This window comes from Centruroides sculpturatus, unplaced genomic scaffold (genome assembly GCF_000671375.1).
Source record: "Centruroides sculpturatus isolate CEXI.00-Female unplaced genomic scaffold, Cexi_2.0 scaffold23, whole genome shotgun sequence".
NCBI classification, from domain to species: Eukaryota; Metazoa; Arthropoda; class Arachnida; order Scorpiones; family Buthidae; genus Centruroides; species Centruroides sculpturatus.
Window position 1 is genome coordinate 583936 of NW_019384313.1, and position 18811 is coordinate 602746.

Here is an 18811-nt window from a genome sequence, read left to right on the forward strand (position 1 = left end):
TATCCCGTGTTGAAATTTTTCTCCGTTGCGTGTCGCTTCGCGTTGAATTTTCGTCGATGTTAAGCCTAACGAAGACTATTGTATCGTTAAAAATTATTTTTTTATTTTGTACAAACAAAATAAATATATTGAAAAATATAAAAACAATAAAAAATTATACTTCAGAAGTTAATTTAGTATCAAAAACGTAAAATATTTGAGTAGCGGAGACAGCCAAAGATTACAGCGCCACAGCGCTGGCGAAAAATTTAAATTTGTCGACTGGAATTCCTTCGGATAACCGACCTTCGTATAAACGACGCTCTAATGTAATATCGTTGTTTAAATTTTTAAAACTTTTTAAAAATTTTAAATCTGTATTATTTAGTAGAATATATATATGAAAATTTTATCATTAAATTTTACAGATATATTAATTATAAATAATAAAAATTAATTCTATTTTAAGAATTTTTGTTTGCTTAAAACCTCATAAAATTATTTATTCCGTTATAAATTTATAGATATTTAAAATACATTCGAACTTTTAATGACGGACACCCGTAAACAGCGGCCATTTTTTCAGCAATTGATTTATTTATTTGAACAAAAATGCATACAAAATAACCTCCAAATATCGGCCATGTTTTTTTATGTTCCTGTCAGTGGCCATTGTTCAGAGTTTTAATTGTTTTTAATATATTAAAAATATTATTTATACAAAAAATCTTTTCATTACATTAAAATTTAATTAGAAATATAGCACGAAATTATTTAATAAACTAATTTTAATGATGGTTTTCATGTTTTTAAACATAAATTTACAGTATAAAAATATATAAGGGGTGGCCCAAAAGTTAGTATACAGTTGTGAATCTGAGAAATACACATATTTGGTTTCATTATTATTATTATTATTAATATCATCGTTTATTATTTCATATTTCATATTTGTGATTTAATTTGTGCATACAAATGTTTTTTTCATAATAACAACTGTAGGCCTATGCCTACTTTTGCACCCATTTTTGTATTTAATATAATAGTAAAAATGTTATGATATTTTTAAAATATTAAATTTTTTATACAATTTAACAACAGAATTAATATAAATTTATTTATTTTATTATTTTATAAAATGTAAAATAATGTTTAAAATTAATTTATTTGTGTGTTTAGTTACAAATAACTTTGCTAAACGACGTAACTAATTATAAGATTTTTCGTTAATTATGTACTTTTTTGGATGGTTACTTTACTCTAACAGAATATAATAAGTCTTATTCATTAGAAACATTTCATTTTTTTTTATAAAAATAATATTTTAAAAATAAATCACTTTGAATTGAAACGTTTTAGTAAAATAAAACATCTCAAAAGGCTTTTTGTTGTTGTTGTTGTATTCTTTCTTACTTAAACTATCCAATTTTGTTTAATTTGTTGACGTTTTAATTGCTCACTTTTTGTATTTCTTTAAGTTAAATTTAAAATTAAAAATATAAAGTTACTTACCTGAGAACTGAAGGTGATAAAACATAAGCTACTTGGGATAGAAGAAACGTTCCAAGGAAACACTTATAGAATATACCAATAAAGAAGAGTAAGAAAGGATTACCCGTTGTGTGCAGCATATGTTCCTGGTTATCCTAGTTTCAAACTAAAAAAAGTGTTAAAAAAATAAGAAAAATAATTACTTAAATAATATTTTAACTTATTATGATCATTTTAACAAATTTGAACATATTTTTTGGACTTTAATGATTATAAGAAACTGTGCACATAACATAAAAGTGAATAGAATCCAAGAAATTTGACATTTCACTATCTTTACTGTGAAATCTACAGAAGGATATCACATAGAATACTAATGATTTATGTTAGAATAAAGATGTATTAGTTAAAGCAAAAGGAGTCGTGAGGAGCATTTTTATAAAGAGAAAATGTGACAAATCTTAAATATCTTTTATCCTTTTTCTTCTTTAGAAGATGAAGAACAAAATGCCTTTAGTCTTTAGGATTTAGTGCATTTACTATTTAAAAAAATGGAAAATATTCTTTTAATTGTTTCTTTTTTAATATTACAATACATTAGCCAATATTTTAATACTTTTTTCAATTAGTGATAATGTTTTTGGAAAATGGCTTTATGAAAGCAACATAAAAAATTGGATATTGCTAAACAAATTTGAAAGTAAACTAAGAAAGAAAATGATTTAAAATAAACATCGAATTGTAATAAAATATTTGATTTTTTAATAACTCATTTTCCTAATTATGTAATATTTAAAACAGAATTCATTTAAAATATCTAGAAATACCTTTATATAAAATTAATTATTTAGTGATTTTGTAATAATTAAATAGCATTAATGATTTGTATAATTGAGTTGATAGACTTAAATTTGTAATTAAATTTAAGTTTTAAATATCATATATAAAAACAATTAAGAATTAAATAAAATTTGTTAAAATTTTGAGCATATTTACATAGAAATTTCTTATTATAATTTACATTTAAAAGCTGAAAATTGTATTTTAAACTAGAGATGTTTAGAGTATTAATTAATAAAATAAACTTCTTAATTGTAATTAATTAACTTACATAAATTTAAGCTTATAAAACTCAATTGTTATAAATTTTTGTTATGTATCATTAGTAGCAGAGCTTCNTAGGAAACATTGGACAAAACAAGTAATTTTTGGAGTGAGATGTTTAGAGTATTAATTAATAAAATAAACTTCTTAATTGTAATTAATTAACTTACATAAATTTAAGCTTATAAAACTCAATTGTTATAAATTTTTGTTATGTATCATTAGTAGCAGAGCTTCAGTTTCTAAGTATGAATATTTGCAAATTGTTATTGAGTGTCTAAAATTAACTTTAGTAATTTCTAGAAATCTCTACAAGTTTAAATCGTTTCTATAAATGAACTTGTAGGTTTATTATAATGGCATTGTAACGTAAACGTCATCTGGCTCTTTGCCTGATTTCTTGGCTGACCCAGACTAAAAGGCGTGAAAGAGGATTCGTGACATGTTTGTCCACATTACAACCAACGTTGTTACGAAGAGATGACGAATAATATGAAAAATTGAAAACTTTATTGATGTACCAAATAGTTGTTAAATAGAGCGACAGTAAAGGAAGCAAAATACAAAATAAACTATACACTTATAATTGTTTTAGATGTAAAAAATAAGTAATAGTTGATTTAAAAATAATGCTTAAAAATAAAAAAAAATCTGCGTATTTTACTTAAAAATAATTGTTAAATTTTTGTAATTACTATATTTTTTCAGGAATTTTATTAGTTTAATTAGTTGCTTAAAATGGATTTGTTTACAGATTAATTAAAGCAAATATTATATTAATATGTACTTTTGTATGTTAAAATACTTTTAAAAAAATTTTATATTCCAAAAGTACATTTAGACACTTATAAGTGTCTATGTAAACTTATACCTATACTTAATACCTATAAAATTGGGTATTAAATATAGGTATACAAGGTAAGGTACGGTATAGGTATATGTAATTAGATATATAAGTATATACTTAATTATATTATGTTTATATAGCTATCAAATATACTTAATAACTATTTTAGTATTTAGACCCTAGTACTTATAATAAGTATTAGTCTAAGTACTTATTATAACTGTCTAATTATCTATCTAAATAGATAAAAGTTCTACCTATTTATACTAAAAAAATAAAGTATTAATTAATTTAATTATATTGCAACGGGAAACCATATCACTTTGCATACATTAAATTAAATTTTCCAATGAAACCATTTGTTTAATGATCATACGAAACTATATAGAGCACGAGTCGTAATGAAACTATAGAAATGTAATTATATCAATCAATTCTTAATAATAATATATAAGATTTTCATATGACAAGTCAAACATTCCTATTCTTGAAAAATACCTCTTCATATTGAATAGGTATCTGCATTGAATTAAAACACTGTTATCACTGACTTTTCTTTAATAGGGGAAGTTGGATACGACTTCACACAAAAGATGTTTTATTCATTTCAAAGCGTATAGAATATTGGAGATAATATTAAATCTTTAACCCTTGGGTCATATTGGAAATGTCGTAGCGACAGCGAACATATCGTCTTCTATTTTATCTATTTAAAAGTCAATATATTTTATAAAATGTTAAGATATATTTTATATCTTAACATGTCATTCAGATTGTTCTTAAAAACTCAACTATAAATACGCGTTACAGTTTTATTTTTATAAGGGCAATAGGGGGCTTGGTTCCCTCGCTTGTTGAAAAATTCGTGACGATTGATCGATTTTAGGTGCCGCCATTTGCATTTCTTTGGGGGACGAAAAAAGTGTCATGACGATTTTAAGCTGTGTTTTATACACGGTACGGTACTAAATCAGCATTTGCTTTATTAACAAATGCTGATTTAGGAATTAGCACTTGTTAATAAAACAGAGAATTATTTTAAATTAATGCGCTGATTGGCTGTTTAGGATATTTAGGAAAAAAATTTTAATTAAAAAATTAAGAAAGTGAATTTTAAAAGGTAAAATAGAACCGTGCTGTAACGAGATTAGATACAGCGCCATTATTATCGTTTCCTGTATAAGAATGGTTTTCGTCTAAAAATAACAATAAACTAAGTAATTAGAAAATATTCAATTTATATATAACTACTGTAAATACTTGAAACCATCAATTAATCTTCAAAAAAACCATCAAAGTGAGAGAAAATTATGGCGGAGTTGAAGTTGTATGATTGGCAGAATATAGATCACGTGCCACAGTTGAAACTTCTATTCTGATTGGTTACGCCTGACATTTTTCTATGCTTATTCCTTCACTCTTATATATAGATGATTTAATTAAAGATTTTTAAAAAAATTTTAAATTTTTAAAATTAATACATTTATATAAAAAATAGTATTGGTACATACCATCATGGAATAAAATAACTAAGAAAAAAACTAAAAATTCGGACAAATTTGGTGAGGTAAATGTTCAGTTGTTTATCTCTTAATTAATTTATTCATTGTTGATTTATACAATATTTTAAAGCTTAGTCAAGCTTACAGTTAAACCTGTAATCAAGGCCATCTCCAAACACTGTCTATTTTTATGTTATGTCAGTGGCCATTGTTCAGAGGTTTGACTATATTATACATTTGTTTATACTCATACTAACGCATTTTTTAATGATTTTATTTGTTGATATATGCATATAAATTTTGCTTATATTATACATTAAACACGGATAAATATTCTTAATTAATCGTGTTTAAATTTATAAAACTATTATAGGACATATTTTATAAAATACAACAGAATGTTTGTGTGAAATTAATTGAATTAGAATAAATTTTAATTGATTTCGTTCAAATAAATTTAGCAAAAATTGGAAAATAATTTCGTAATCTAATTAGGAAACATTGGACAAAACAAGTAATTTTTGGAGTAAGTTGTTGTAGCCCGAGGAATTCTACTGGTTTCAATTATTTATTAAGTTTTTTTCCTACCAATTTTCTGAAACTATTCAACATTTTTCCTGATGGCGATCAACCTTTTTACTCGGCTAATTTGAATACAATACTGTTTATCCACCAATTGATATTGTGAATCTTTAATATCGTCATATTACATAAATTATATCTTGAAAATAAATTATTTAAAGAGGAAAAGTATTTGAATAAACTCTAAATGCAATATTTATAATTTATTCACGACAGGGAATAATGAAAATATTATTAAAATTAGTTTGAATTCATTTAAGTCTATGACGATTGATCAATATTATAAATATTTTCTGACCATTGAAAGCGTGAAATTTATATTATTTTCGGTCAGAAGATTTTTCAGTCGGTGAATTTATTCAGCAGATTATGTTAATGTGTAAAGCGAAGGGTGAATGTTCAACTAATGACACCGATATTAACTAGACGAATATAGGACATTATTTTCTACTAAAAAAAATAGTCTTTTTTGAGAAAAAAATATTCCAGAATTACGTAAAAGTATCCAGATTTTAATAATTTAAAATATTACTTTCATTTTTTAAGATAATTACATCAATTTTTTCATTAGTTATAATCATACGTGGCATTGACATCGAGTTAAGTATAGGTTATCATATGTAAATTAAGCACTAAGAATTGTAAATGGTCCCATTCTTACAACATAAAAAGTTATTTTCTTTATAGTTTTTCGTATCAGATATCAAAGAAACATTTCAAAATAATAATATCAAATTATTTAATTGCTACTATCAAATTGAGATGGTAGTATTTTAATAAATTTTATAAATAATGTTTGGAGATTTAAGTGAGAATAATTTAATTTAATTTAATAAAAAATTTATTATTTTCATAAAAATTAATCTACTAAAAGTAATTAAAACTATAGAAAAACTGTATACAATAAGCAATATTTCAAAGGCGTCATACAAATTGTACGTGCTTACTACTTTGTAATTAACCATCAGCGTACTTAATTACAATTAAGTATGTTAATTACATGCTCTACAGCTAAAGCTTTCGCAACTGTTAAATTATAAACTAAATATAATTCAAAATACGATAAATATTTTACAATTTTAAAGTTTAAAATTTGGATTCTGTTTGTAGAAATGTAAAAAGTTGAGTTAAAAAAACATCATTTCGAAATAAATTTATTAAAACACGACATTAAGAGATATTTCTTGAAGGAAATAGAGGAATTCATTTAAAAACTTTAAAAATTATCATAATCCTATGGAAAGAGAAAATTCTTATATCCAAAGAATTGTTGTGTCAATGAGAATAATTTGATTTAAACAAAGTTGCGTTTGAATATTTTTTAAATGACAGATTTCGAAGAAAAGATACAAATTATAATTGTAAATCTTTCGAAAATTTTGAATTTCTACGGTTAAAGTATGATTATTTCTAAATTTTCGTCCATTTAATGTTTTTATGTTTTCAGAATCCTGCAAATTTGCCTTTCCTACAGAATTCTGTTCAATTTTAAAGCTTTCCATTTAAATTTTTATTTTGTTAATCCATAAATTCGTGTTATTCTTTCAAAAAACACTGAAGTTATATTTATTTTTATTACGTTTTACAATCTTTTCATTTCAACTTTCTCAAACTTTTTCTTTATTGGACTGATGCAACACAATGATTTTCTTCAAACTTAAATAATCTTGTTTCTTTCTAAAATAATCCAAATTTCAGAAATTTAATTATTTCTTCTAAAATTTTAGACTTTTATGCGACTATATCCCGAAGGATTGAATTAAAATTAGTTAAAATGCTTTGTTTTATCCTCTTTCATTCGCTTATAATATCACTTCATACGCTCAAATCTTCTCTCGCATCACACACCAATAAAATAATTAATTATTGATTTGTATATAGTATTTGTTTGCTGGTATTTTTAAAAGTAGTGTAATCTGTGTGCAGTATATGTTCTATTAGTCTTGAGTTATCGGCTATTCGATAGAACATTGATCTTTGGGAAATGGATAGACGATAATATGATGTACAGTACGTATACAAACATCATTACGGGTTGTTTTATTGTGGACTCTCAGGCTAAGCCAATAGTTATTAAAATATTTAAAACAAAGTAAGCGATCAAAGTATTCTATACGTTTTATTGGGTCGGTAATTCAATCCGAATTCTTGTTACTACGGGATTATTAGTATAAGATAGGTTGCTGAGTTTATTTATAAGAAAATAAATCTTTTGGATTTTTTAAAGGATTTTATTTAAATGGGATGAGGCTGTCATTGACCAGACTGACAAGCAGTAGTCATATATGGATTGGAAGTTCGTAAAATAAAGTACTCTTAGTACAGATCCAGATGACATAGCTCTGCAGAAACGCCACATAATTCGACTTGTTGTCAAGGGTTTTACTGTTTTTTGAATGTGTTCCTGAAAAGTTAGTTTATCATCAAAAACTATTCCTAGATCACTATAGGTTTTAATATAACTTACTGTTTTAATGTAACTTACTGCGGGCTTACTGAAAACATATAACGGCTTATCTAACTTATNTAACCTAAAAATAAACAAATTATTAACTTAAAAAGTTTGCTTATTTGTCAAAATCAAGTTTCAATTCGCTATGATATAGTAAGAAGCTCACATATTTATTTGAAAATCCTCAAAAATTCAAAGTCGTTATACATAAACAGGAATTACAAAATATAAAACTTATTTACAGCCATTTCTGTTGTATACTTCATAATATAACCTTTTCGTCAATAATAGTTCTGGAGATAATCGCGAGTCATTAAGAAAGATGTTGACAGGAGAGCAAACAGACTGCATTGTTTGCATTAAACAGAAATAAACTTATATAAAAAGTGATTTACTATGTTCTGAGAATAATCAATAATATTCTAATTATATGTTCCATCAATTAAATAAATAAATTATCACTCGAATCATACAAATCGTGAATAAAATGCTTTGAAAATATAACATCACGCAATAATTTATAGAATTTTACAATCAAATAAATAAAATTTAATTTGAAGAATTTAGTTATATTGTCAATTTTATAACAAATTACCACTGATTTCAAGTGATAAATCGGTATATTTTTAGATCATTGATACAAAACTTGAAAGAAACTAGACTAGAATGTAACCAAAAAGTTTTTAGAAAGGAACGAACCCACGACTATAAAAAATCTTGGGTTCCTTCACAAATTCTATACAATTTGAAGCAATTTATCATGTGTCGATATTTTATTTTCATTTTCTCAACAGTATTTGAGATTTGCTATCAAACTTAATATAAAAATTAATTAAAAGTTTCATTACCTTTAAGTACTTAAACATTCGAATGTTTTCCTACGTTTATAATTATTTTAAAAATATTTTATAAACTAAAAAAATTACTTGCATATAGGCATATACGAGTTTCACTTAAAAATATCTTTTATAATTTAATAAATGATTAATATTTAATACATTTGAATTTCGAGGATATTGCAACAGAACAATGGATTTTTAAATAGAATAATTTTTATTTTTTTTTAATAAAATAAAAGTTTAATTTTATATTATAATTAACGTGCAATTATTGATATTTATAGTGACATCGTCACAATGTCGGGCTGCAATTTTAATCATATTTTTAATTTATTCAATTTAAAATATATGCTCTGCACCTCAAATTAAGAGTGTCTTGCCCCTGTACGTAATACTTTTTCTGATAGCAACACAGTCATGCCAGTCATCTATGTAATTCCATTCAGGGAAATTTTTAACTGAATTCACGTGACTTCTGGTCCCGACCAGACGTTTATGTGTAGTTAACCGGGGCTTACTATCCCTATTCTTTCCATGTATATCTCGACTTTTATCTATCTAACATCATTCTGGAGATTAAAGAAGGACAGACAGACTGACTGACAAAGGACAAACGACTGGGAATTTATAGGCTTACAATTTTTTCCGATTTCAGCCTAATAATACAAATTATCATAATTATAATTATAAGCACAAATAAACTACAAAAACGCGCTTAATTATTTAGCAGTGATAAAGTTTGTTACTTTTATAAGTTGTTGTTTGCTATAAGCAAAGTTCTTAAATTTATTTGTCAACATTAAAAAAAAACAAAGTGATTTTTTTTTCAAAACACATCGAGAAGAATGACTTTTTTTATGCTCTATATATTAGAGCAATATCTTCTTAGTTTATTTTGAATGATCGACTAGTTTAACGCTTGTTTGCATTTAAGCATGTTCAATCTTGGCTGTTTGTGTAGAGGCAGCAACTTCAGTTCTTTATCGATCACTGCGATTGAATGTTGTTGCATTAGTAGACACTTCTTGTCAACGTTATTAGTTTACCTTGTAAAGAAATCGACAGTTGATTTCGAACGAATTTATTTTATATAAAATCATTATTATCCAATTAAAAATATTTTTCTTCATAGTTTGAGTAATAAAGTTTAAGTTAAACTTAGTTCGATGAGTAAATAAGTAATTCATTTCGTCGAAACTGATTGTAAAGAGAATGTCTTTGATCTCGAATGAGATCAGAATTCCTGTCCTTCGCTAATGTTATTTTTATATTCACTAAGATCTTTACTAATAACCTCTTCTAACGTAAAACTATAAGTAAAAATATATTTTATTAGCTTTTAATGCTATAATTCTAATCAATATATTACTAAAAGACGTAGATTCGGACCTAAATGATTCGAATACATCAATATTTTAATTCGTTTCATTCGGCAAATGTTGAAGAATTGTCTCGAATTTTTGGTTTATTAATGTTAATTTTTTATCTAATTCTGTTTATTAGTTAAATTTATTATTTAACTAGTTGTATGTTATTGTGACAAAGTCACAATGCCGGGCTGCAAATTTTAATTATATTTTAATTTTATAGTAAATTTTAATATTAATAGATTAATTTATGATAGATCCGTTAAAATTTAGTAAAACATTCTATTTTTTTAAAATAAATTTCTACTAATTATTTCATAATTAAAGTTATTATAAAATATTCGTAAACTACACGAGTAAGCCGATAAATTATAATAAAAATAATGCAAAATACATGTATTTATAATTAATTGTTAAGCTTTACAGTGATTTTTATAGAAAAACGAAACGATCTTTTCAATTCCCAGTTAATTTTATAAAAATTTGTAAAATTTTTAACATAAATTAAATGAAAAATCTAAAATTCAATTAATAAAATTAATTTTTATAATATATTAATTAGTCTATTAATTGTGTGAAAATATCTTTAAAAATCGAAATTTATGATAAAATAAAACATTTAAACATCACAATTTCGATAGTAAAATAATATTTTTTATTTATTGTTTTATTGGAAAATTTAAAATTCTCGATTTAGCGAACAGACAAATAGACGTTATGTCATAAATATTGTAAAAATTGTCATGAATTTAATTCGTTTTTATGTTATTTACTTAATTAATAAATACAGTAAATATATTTATTTACTTTAAGTTATATTATTTTTTGTTCTAAACATCATTTCTTTAAGTAGAGAGAGAACAATTTTAGGAAAATTTTGTTATTTAAATTAATAAAACACGAAATATTTAATTTCGTTCTTTTTGTTTAAATTTAATTAATTAACTGTATTTATATTATTCAAAGTTATTTTTAACAAAATCTTTATAAAAAATAATAAAATAAACCAGCGAGAATTTTAGAAATAGTAAAATAAGGAATTTTAATAGAAGTGTCATAAAGAAAAAAATTATTTTTAATGAATTTAATTATTTAAAATTATTTCTAAAGATAAATTGTACGCTTAGAATATTTTTGTTTTCGAAGAATTAAGCGATAAGACACGAAAGGAAATTATTATTTGTCATCTGTTCAAAAGTCTTTACTCGCTAAATTTATTAAAATGCACGAGTAAATAAAATAAAAAATAATCAAAAATTTAGTTTATTAATATAAAAAAATGCTAGAAAAAGAAATTAAATTTAAAAAATATATAATAAAAAATGATTGAAGTGACTATTTTGTAAGTCATCTTGACCCCTTTCTCCTTGATTCTAATGTATTTTATCACGTGTTTAGAAATTAATAGAATTAAAAATAAAGTTTTAAAATTAATTAATTAATTAAGCTCTTCGTNTGTTTGTTATACGATATTCAAGAATTTATATATATTTTATGTTATAAATATTTCATAAACTGTATAATACAGTGTATTTTATATTCTGCATTCAAATATTTACATATATATTTTATTTGCTACGTCTTATGTTATATATGCTAATATTATATAATACGTGGATTTATTACATAAACTGTAGTTAGTAAAATTATGCGACGTCTGTGAACTTTAACAATACACAGGATTTTGTAGCATAGGCTAATTAGTATTTATAAAAAATAAAAATTATGATAGAGAAGTGGATAATGCTCTTTAATTCTGGATCTGGTAATATTCACTTTTATTTTATAATTTTGTGTGAATAATGAATAATTTTTGTTTATTCCTTCATTTACGTTAATGTGGGTAGTGTACGGTATATCAATGTATGAAGTACACTACCCCCATTACCTCAGATATTGAGTCACTCTCCACTAGCATAGTTATAATTTTCTAACACTAGAACCCCTTTAGAAGTAATCTACCTCGTCATATTTTATATTATATTTAAAAAATAGTTCAATAAAGTATTGTTACACATGAAAAAAAATCATCGACTAGTCAATAATAAATAATTATATAAGTTTTATTTATTAATTCAGTTATAGATTACACACCTATAAATTTAGTAATTAAAATTAATTGAGTATTAGATAAGGAATATTAATGAAGAGCCCAATTATCACACGTTTCCACTAGATTTTATTCCATTCCACAATCCAATATTGACATTTTCTTTGCAGATTTTATACAGAGAAGATGATATTGATGTATCTTAATCGATTAAAGAGTAAAATATTGCTAAAAATGTACCGCGGTTTAGCTCTGTTAATAAATATATTTGAAGATTTTTCTTCGAAATTAAGTTGATTTTATCAACTTTTTTCTCTTTTATTCATCGTAAATTTAAAAAAAAAATTAATTTAATTATAATATTAATGCTTGTTCACTTCTAAATTAAGACCGAATGAGCAAGAATAATTAAACACCAGATAGGAAATTAGTTAAGAATGGAGAAAGTTTGATTGTGAACTGTTTTGACAATTTGATAAATGGAAATGTTTCTCAACCTTCTAGATGATCAATCCCCCTTTTAGAAAGCCCGTATTGAAAGATAATAACATTATTCGTGAATATATTTGTCTAACCTCCCGGGGATCGTGAACCACTGATTGGAAATTGTATATATTAATTTCGTATATTAAATAAATTCAAATAAAGATTACGTACGCAATTATACTTTAATAAGGTTATTTAATGTAGTTAATTAATTCTATATTTAATCACGCATTATCATTAAACCTAATTTTTTTTAATATATAAAAGAAAAAAAATCATTAAATAGTTAAACGACGATAAGGATTTTAATAATAAAAAAAAATGATAATAAATAAATAGAAACATTATAATTTTTACAAAAATTACGGATGTTATTCTTAGAAAATAGAATTTGCTTAAAATAAAAAATTAATTTTTTAAATAAATAAAGTTATTTATATATATTTTACTGTATAATCTAATAATAACTTAGCGAAAAAATTTGAAAATTAATAATAAAATATATTGCATAATAATATTTTAAGCTTTAATAAGACATCACTTATGACATTTTAAATCACTTTATTTTCGCTTTTCAATTTTCTTTGAATATATTTTTTATGTATAAAAGAATACAGACAATAGGACGCCTAAAATTGGACTTGTTTCAAAATTTTCCTTTCTGACCCGGTTTGCAGAATACACTTTTTTTTGATAGAAAAACCAAATCCTATACACGGGAACACGAGAATAGTTTCTTTAGAAACGGCTTTTTTTATTTTATTTTATTTATTTATTTATTTATTATTTTTTACAAGAAAGAAAGGAAGAAAAAAAAACTTCTTCCTATTCCAACAACCTTCTAAAAATTTTTAAAATCTTACATTAAAATACATCCTTTGATTAAAATTCTTTTACTTTCTTCTCATATTGTTCACGTTCTTTTATAGTAAATCTATTGTTTACCCTTCTCTTTAAACAATTCTAATATTTGTTTATAAAGAAATTCAAATAAAATAAAACCTCAACATCAGTTTTTTTTAAGAATTTTAAAACTGATACAAGGGCTTAAGAGCGAATCTTTATGATAAATAATCCATAAAAAAATAAAGGAAAAAAAAAGTTTAAATCTTATGTAAAGAGGAGGAAATCGGTACTTCAATATCTTTCTAAATGAGAATTTAGAAACAATTTTTTTGAATATGACAGAAACGATATGAATAAATCAAATATTCTTTCTTTCATCAAATTACATATTCAGGAAATCTTTGATAGAATTACTTGAATGCAAATAATTTCACAATTTCGAGTCCATCAACGCTTAATCCTATCTCCGATATCATTTAGGAAATTGTTTTTTTTCCCCTACTTATTTTTATATGTTTATAATGGAAAATACAGTATATATTTGTTAAAGAAGTTAACGAAAAAAATCATAAATTTATTGTCCATTTTCGAGGAGGTTTTGAGAATGTTCATTCGAGTAAACGTTCCAAAATCATTGATCTTTCTTTACTTTCAGTATGATATATATGGTGTAACTATTGGCACTATTGTCTAAAAATACTTCGAAAAAGATTTTTTTGAAAATTTAAAAAGTTTTTGATAAAATTAAGTAAAAATTTTCAAAAAAATTAGTTTTTCTATGTATAAAAAAGCCTTGAGAGTCGAACAATTTCTACTTCCCAGCTGTTATGTATACAGTTATAACACGGGGAAGTATTATAATCGTGTCAAATTTTACCCTCCGGGATTTTTGCAAATCTCGACGTTTTGAGACCCCTAGAACCCAAAAGTGACAAAAATTGGGGAAAATGCCTTAGATAGGTGTGTACTGTACGTATGTTTGTGTGTTGTAATCTATTTAGTTTAATATCTCAGGATGGAATAAAGATTGGGTAACGAAATTTGGCATGATGACTTGTATTTAAAGGGCATTGATGCTATTAAATTTAGGTGGCTATAGGTCCATGGGGTGGGGAGATAGAAGACATGTCTCATCTCGAATAGGGTCGGACTTAATGAAATTATTACTAATTATTTTCATTTACAATTGTTTTAAAAACTCATCTCTACCATTAAAATTAACCCTTTTTGGTTTTTTTATAATAATTAATAATATAAAAGTTATTTTTATTAAAATCTCGTAATAAAGTGTAACACAATTTTAACTTTGTCCTGAAACATAAATACTTACAAGTCCGTATTTATATGTAACGAAATTATTTAAATTTATGTTTAGATTTTATTAAGTTAAATATATTCAAAAACAACGTATATTCCTCATATATAACTCGAGAAAATTTATCACGAAACAAGAAAATTCTTATAACGTGTCACACTCCAAGTGAATATACTTCAATATAATTTACAGCGTGATACATGTTGATGTCTTTACAAGTAAAATCTCCCTCGTAATACTGTTATTTACTGTTTTATTTCTTTAAAAATATCCCAACTGAAAGTGTGTGCTTTTAGCTAAATCATTCAAAAACAATTTGAAGTTTATAACTGGAATAATTTTTACCATTCGCTCCTTCAGAATTCACGCTTCGAAGAATGTAAAATGTGAAAAAATCTACATTTTTACTCTCCCGGCTGTTATATAACAGACGGAAGATATGACGATCGGTCAAAAAACATGACCCCTCTCAAGATTTTTACATTTTTAAAATTAATTTTAAGTTCTGCGCTGCAACAGTGCATCCTGCACGTAATCCACACCGACAATTTAGGGCCCAAATTTAAATTTCAATATATTCTTACTACAGTAATGAGTTTATAGAAGATTGGTTTAAATTAAGGCCCTGTGTTGGTGGTGTTAGTGTGGCCTCAGGCAATTACCCTTTTTGTACATAGGATAACGTGCTACTGGTTTGTATGTATAGATGTTTTTAGGAAACACAATTTTTTTCACCTTCTTTGAAGCTTAATAAATACCGTTCCATTCGGCGAAAATTTCTAAAATTTTGCAGGGAGATCTGCACATTAGGGTTAAATTTTTTCTAGAAATTTGCAGGAAAATCGAACTATTGGTTCGAGAGATATGGCCCACCCCCAATCTGAAAACTTAAATGTAATTGTAACAATTATTAGTGATGAAAACAAATAAATAATGCCAGGAAAGTCCAGCAACAACGTTGCCAGCTTTATGGAATGTTAAATCTCAAAATACTTAAATAATAACAGGTTATAAATAAAAATTATTCAAATTTTCATAAATGTTAAATCATATTTTATTTTAAAATTTGCCTGATTTAAACCGTTTTAAAAAAATTCTTGCTCTTAGCATCTTTTTATTATTATTATTTTCTTTTTTTTAAGAAAATATTTATTGAATCGAGTTTATTATAACTCGAGGATACAATTTTAAAGATTTGTAATGAATAAATAAATTTCTTTCGTGAATATAAAATGAATAAAATTTTTCTTTATTAGAAATAATCGGAATTATTTCATAAAACACATGTCCAGAAATTTTTTAATATCGTGTATTATAAAAAATTTAATTATTATTTTTATTCCGTTTAAACACATCAAATTAATTTTCTAATTTTAGAAAATATGTTTATAGGCTTATATATTTAAAGCTACTGTATATTAAATGATAATACTTTTGAATAATGACCACTAATTGAAACATAAGAAATACTATTAATTAAGGGTTGTTTTATATAAATTTCAAGAACAAACGTTCATGAAAAATGACAGCCATTTACAGGTGGTCGTTGATTAGAAATTGTCTTGTATGCATTTGAAAAAGAAACATTCCTTAAGTCGCCGTTATTGGTGGTTCGACTGTATTTAAAAATTAAATACTTTATTAATAAACTTATTATATGCACACTAATAAATAATATTTTGATTTATTATTAACGATTAAATATATGTATTTATATATTTAACGTTTAAATTTTATTAATAAAGTCATTGTACGAAAGCAAAACATAGTATATAAAAATATGATGATTAATATTTTATTCAGAAAAAAAAAATTTATTACTTAAAATAAAACAAAAATATACATTTAGTAAAGTTCGTGCGCCTATTTATTTATTTGATATTTAAAACAATTTATTTATAACTAATTCGAGAAATAATTCAATTTTCTAAAAAAGAAGACAATTTATTTTTACTTTTCCGAAAATTTTGTAGAATTAAATCCGAAAATTTACATCAAAATTTATATTTTCTGTATTTTTTTTAAGATAATATTTTATAAATTATCAATTTATTTTTTTAAAATTAATAAAGTTAAATGTAATAAAATTTATAATTTATTTATTTATGTGTTAATATAGATAGAATATTCATTAAATATTAATAATTGTTAGGAAATAAGAAACTAATTACCTAATGAGATAATTTATGATAATGAAAATCCATATCAGAACAATTCTAATTGATAATAATACGCACGAAATTCTCGTATAACAAATTTATTTAAGCCGTAAATTTTAACATTTTTATTAAAATTCGATATTATAAAGTCAATTTAATTTGATTGAAAGTTAAATTTAAACATTTTATTTTGGATTTTACATTAGATTGATTGAATAAGACAAAAAATTTACAAGTCTAAGCACTTAACAATATATACACTACTCGAAGGGGATAGATTTTATCTTATTTAAAAAAAAAAAAAAAAAAAAAACAATGGTTGGGTATTTTGTTTTATTAAATTTACTATTTAATAATATATAATTGTTAAAATATTTAACTTTTGAAATAATTTATAAGGTTTATCATTGTTAAAATTATAATTATGAAGCTTTAAAGTCTTTATACAGATACACTTCCGAATAGCGAATATCTCTGCTTAACGAACATTTTTGTAATCTCCGGACCTTTCAAACAGAACATCTATTATATTTACTGTACTTCTAAATAGCGGACAAACTTCTCGGTTCCGACAGTGTCAGCTATTCGGAGGTTAAACTGTATACACGCTTTAAAGTTTCTTAATTACAATTTTTACAATACAATACATGTATATACTAATTTGGAGAGATAGTTTGGTAAACAATGTAGAAAATAAGCTTGAAATTATAATTTTACAACAGAATTTTCATGGGAACGACTTTAGAAGTAAGGCTCCTGAAAGAGTAAAGGCAAAGTATTGTAATTACTACTTTAAATATGGGAAAATAGAATATTTTTTAAGTAAAAACGATGTTTAGAGCGCAAACATTTTCTTAAATATGAAGATAAGTGTTCTCTTGCTAACATCGATTGAAAGTTAATCCAAGTCCCGCTATTGGGCAAGAACTAGAAGACGATTTTTCTTAGCAATTTGTAAACGTAAGCATTTTAAAATTGATTCGATGACGGAAAACATTATTGTTAATTCCGACTTATCTGATAAAAGTATCATTCACTTAAATATAAAGGGATATTATCTTTTTTATTGAGAATAAATTCGTATTAGAGACTTGTTAATTTAACTAGATTAATACAAAACTCGCCAATTATAAAGCGCAACATACACTACTAACGACTAGTGTAAGGTAAGATGATTAATAATAGTACATAAAATTGGGGTACTGTTCTCTATAAAAAGAAAAGAAGAAATCGTCGCAGCATTTCAACTTCATAGAAGCAGATCCATTGTTGAAAGAATGAAGAATAAATGGAAAAGATGAGATTAAATGATTCGGATATTTGAAGTAAATTGAAGAAGAAACGATACTAAGGAAAATCTTAAAAATAAAAGAAAAAAGGACCGCCAAGGAGGCTTATAAAAATATGAAAGGAAAATATAAGAAATAAAACAGAAAATTGAGAAATAAATTGTAAGATTCGTTGCTGTTGAGCTGTCAAAATAAGGTGGAAAGGATTTACTAAACTGTTTTATAATAGTCTAAATAATAGAAGATTACTTATCGTGTTATGTTGACTTTTTATTTAAAAAAATATATATATATTAAAGTATAGAATTGTTATATATATTTATACAGTGAATTTCTTATATTTCCTTTTGTGTTTTAAAAATGTTTTAATTTATTATTTATAAATAACAAAATATGTATGAATTTATTAAGATATTTAAGAAGTAAGTGTGAAATTTTGAGAAAATTATTATTAAATATAATAAAAAAATTGTTATATTAAATAAGTATTTAATTAATTATAA

General features: G+C 24.2%; 1 protein-coding gene across 2 annotated transcripts in view; it reads right to left on the reverse strand.

Annotated features, from left to right (window-relative positions):
- Positions 1 to 18811, reverse strand: part of LOC111622400 (gamma-aminobutyric acid receptor alpha-like) — a 61612-nt gene that overhangs the window by 38736 nt on the left and 4065 nt on the right. Inside the window, exon 2 of one of the 2 annotated variants that reach the window (XM_023364778.1) lies at positions 1492 to 1636. The exons of the other annotated variant lie outside the window; for it this stretch is intronic. Coding sequence (XP_023220546.1) covers positions 1492 to 1610 — 119 coding nt within the window. The 5' untranslated portion in view covers positions 1611 to 1636. The remainder of the gene's footprint in view (positions 1 to 1491; positions 1637 to 18811) is intronic. 2 annotated transcript variants of the gene reach the window in all.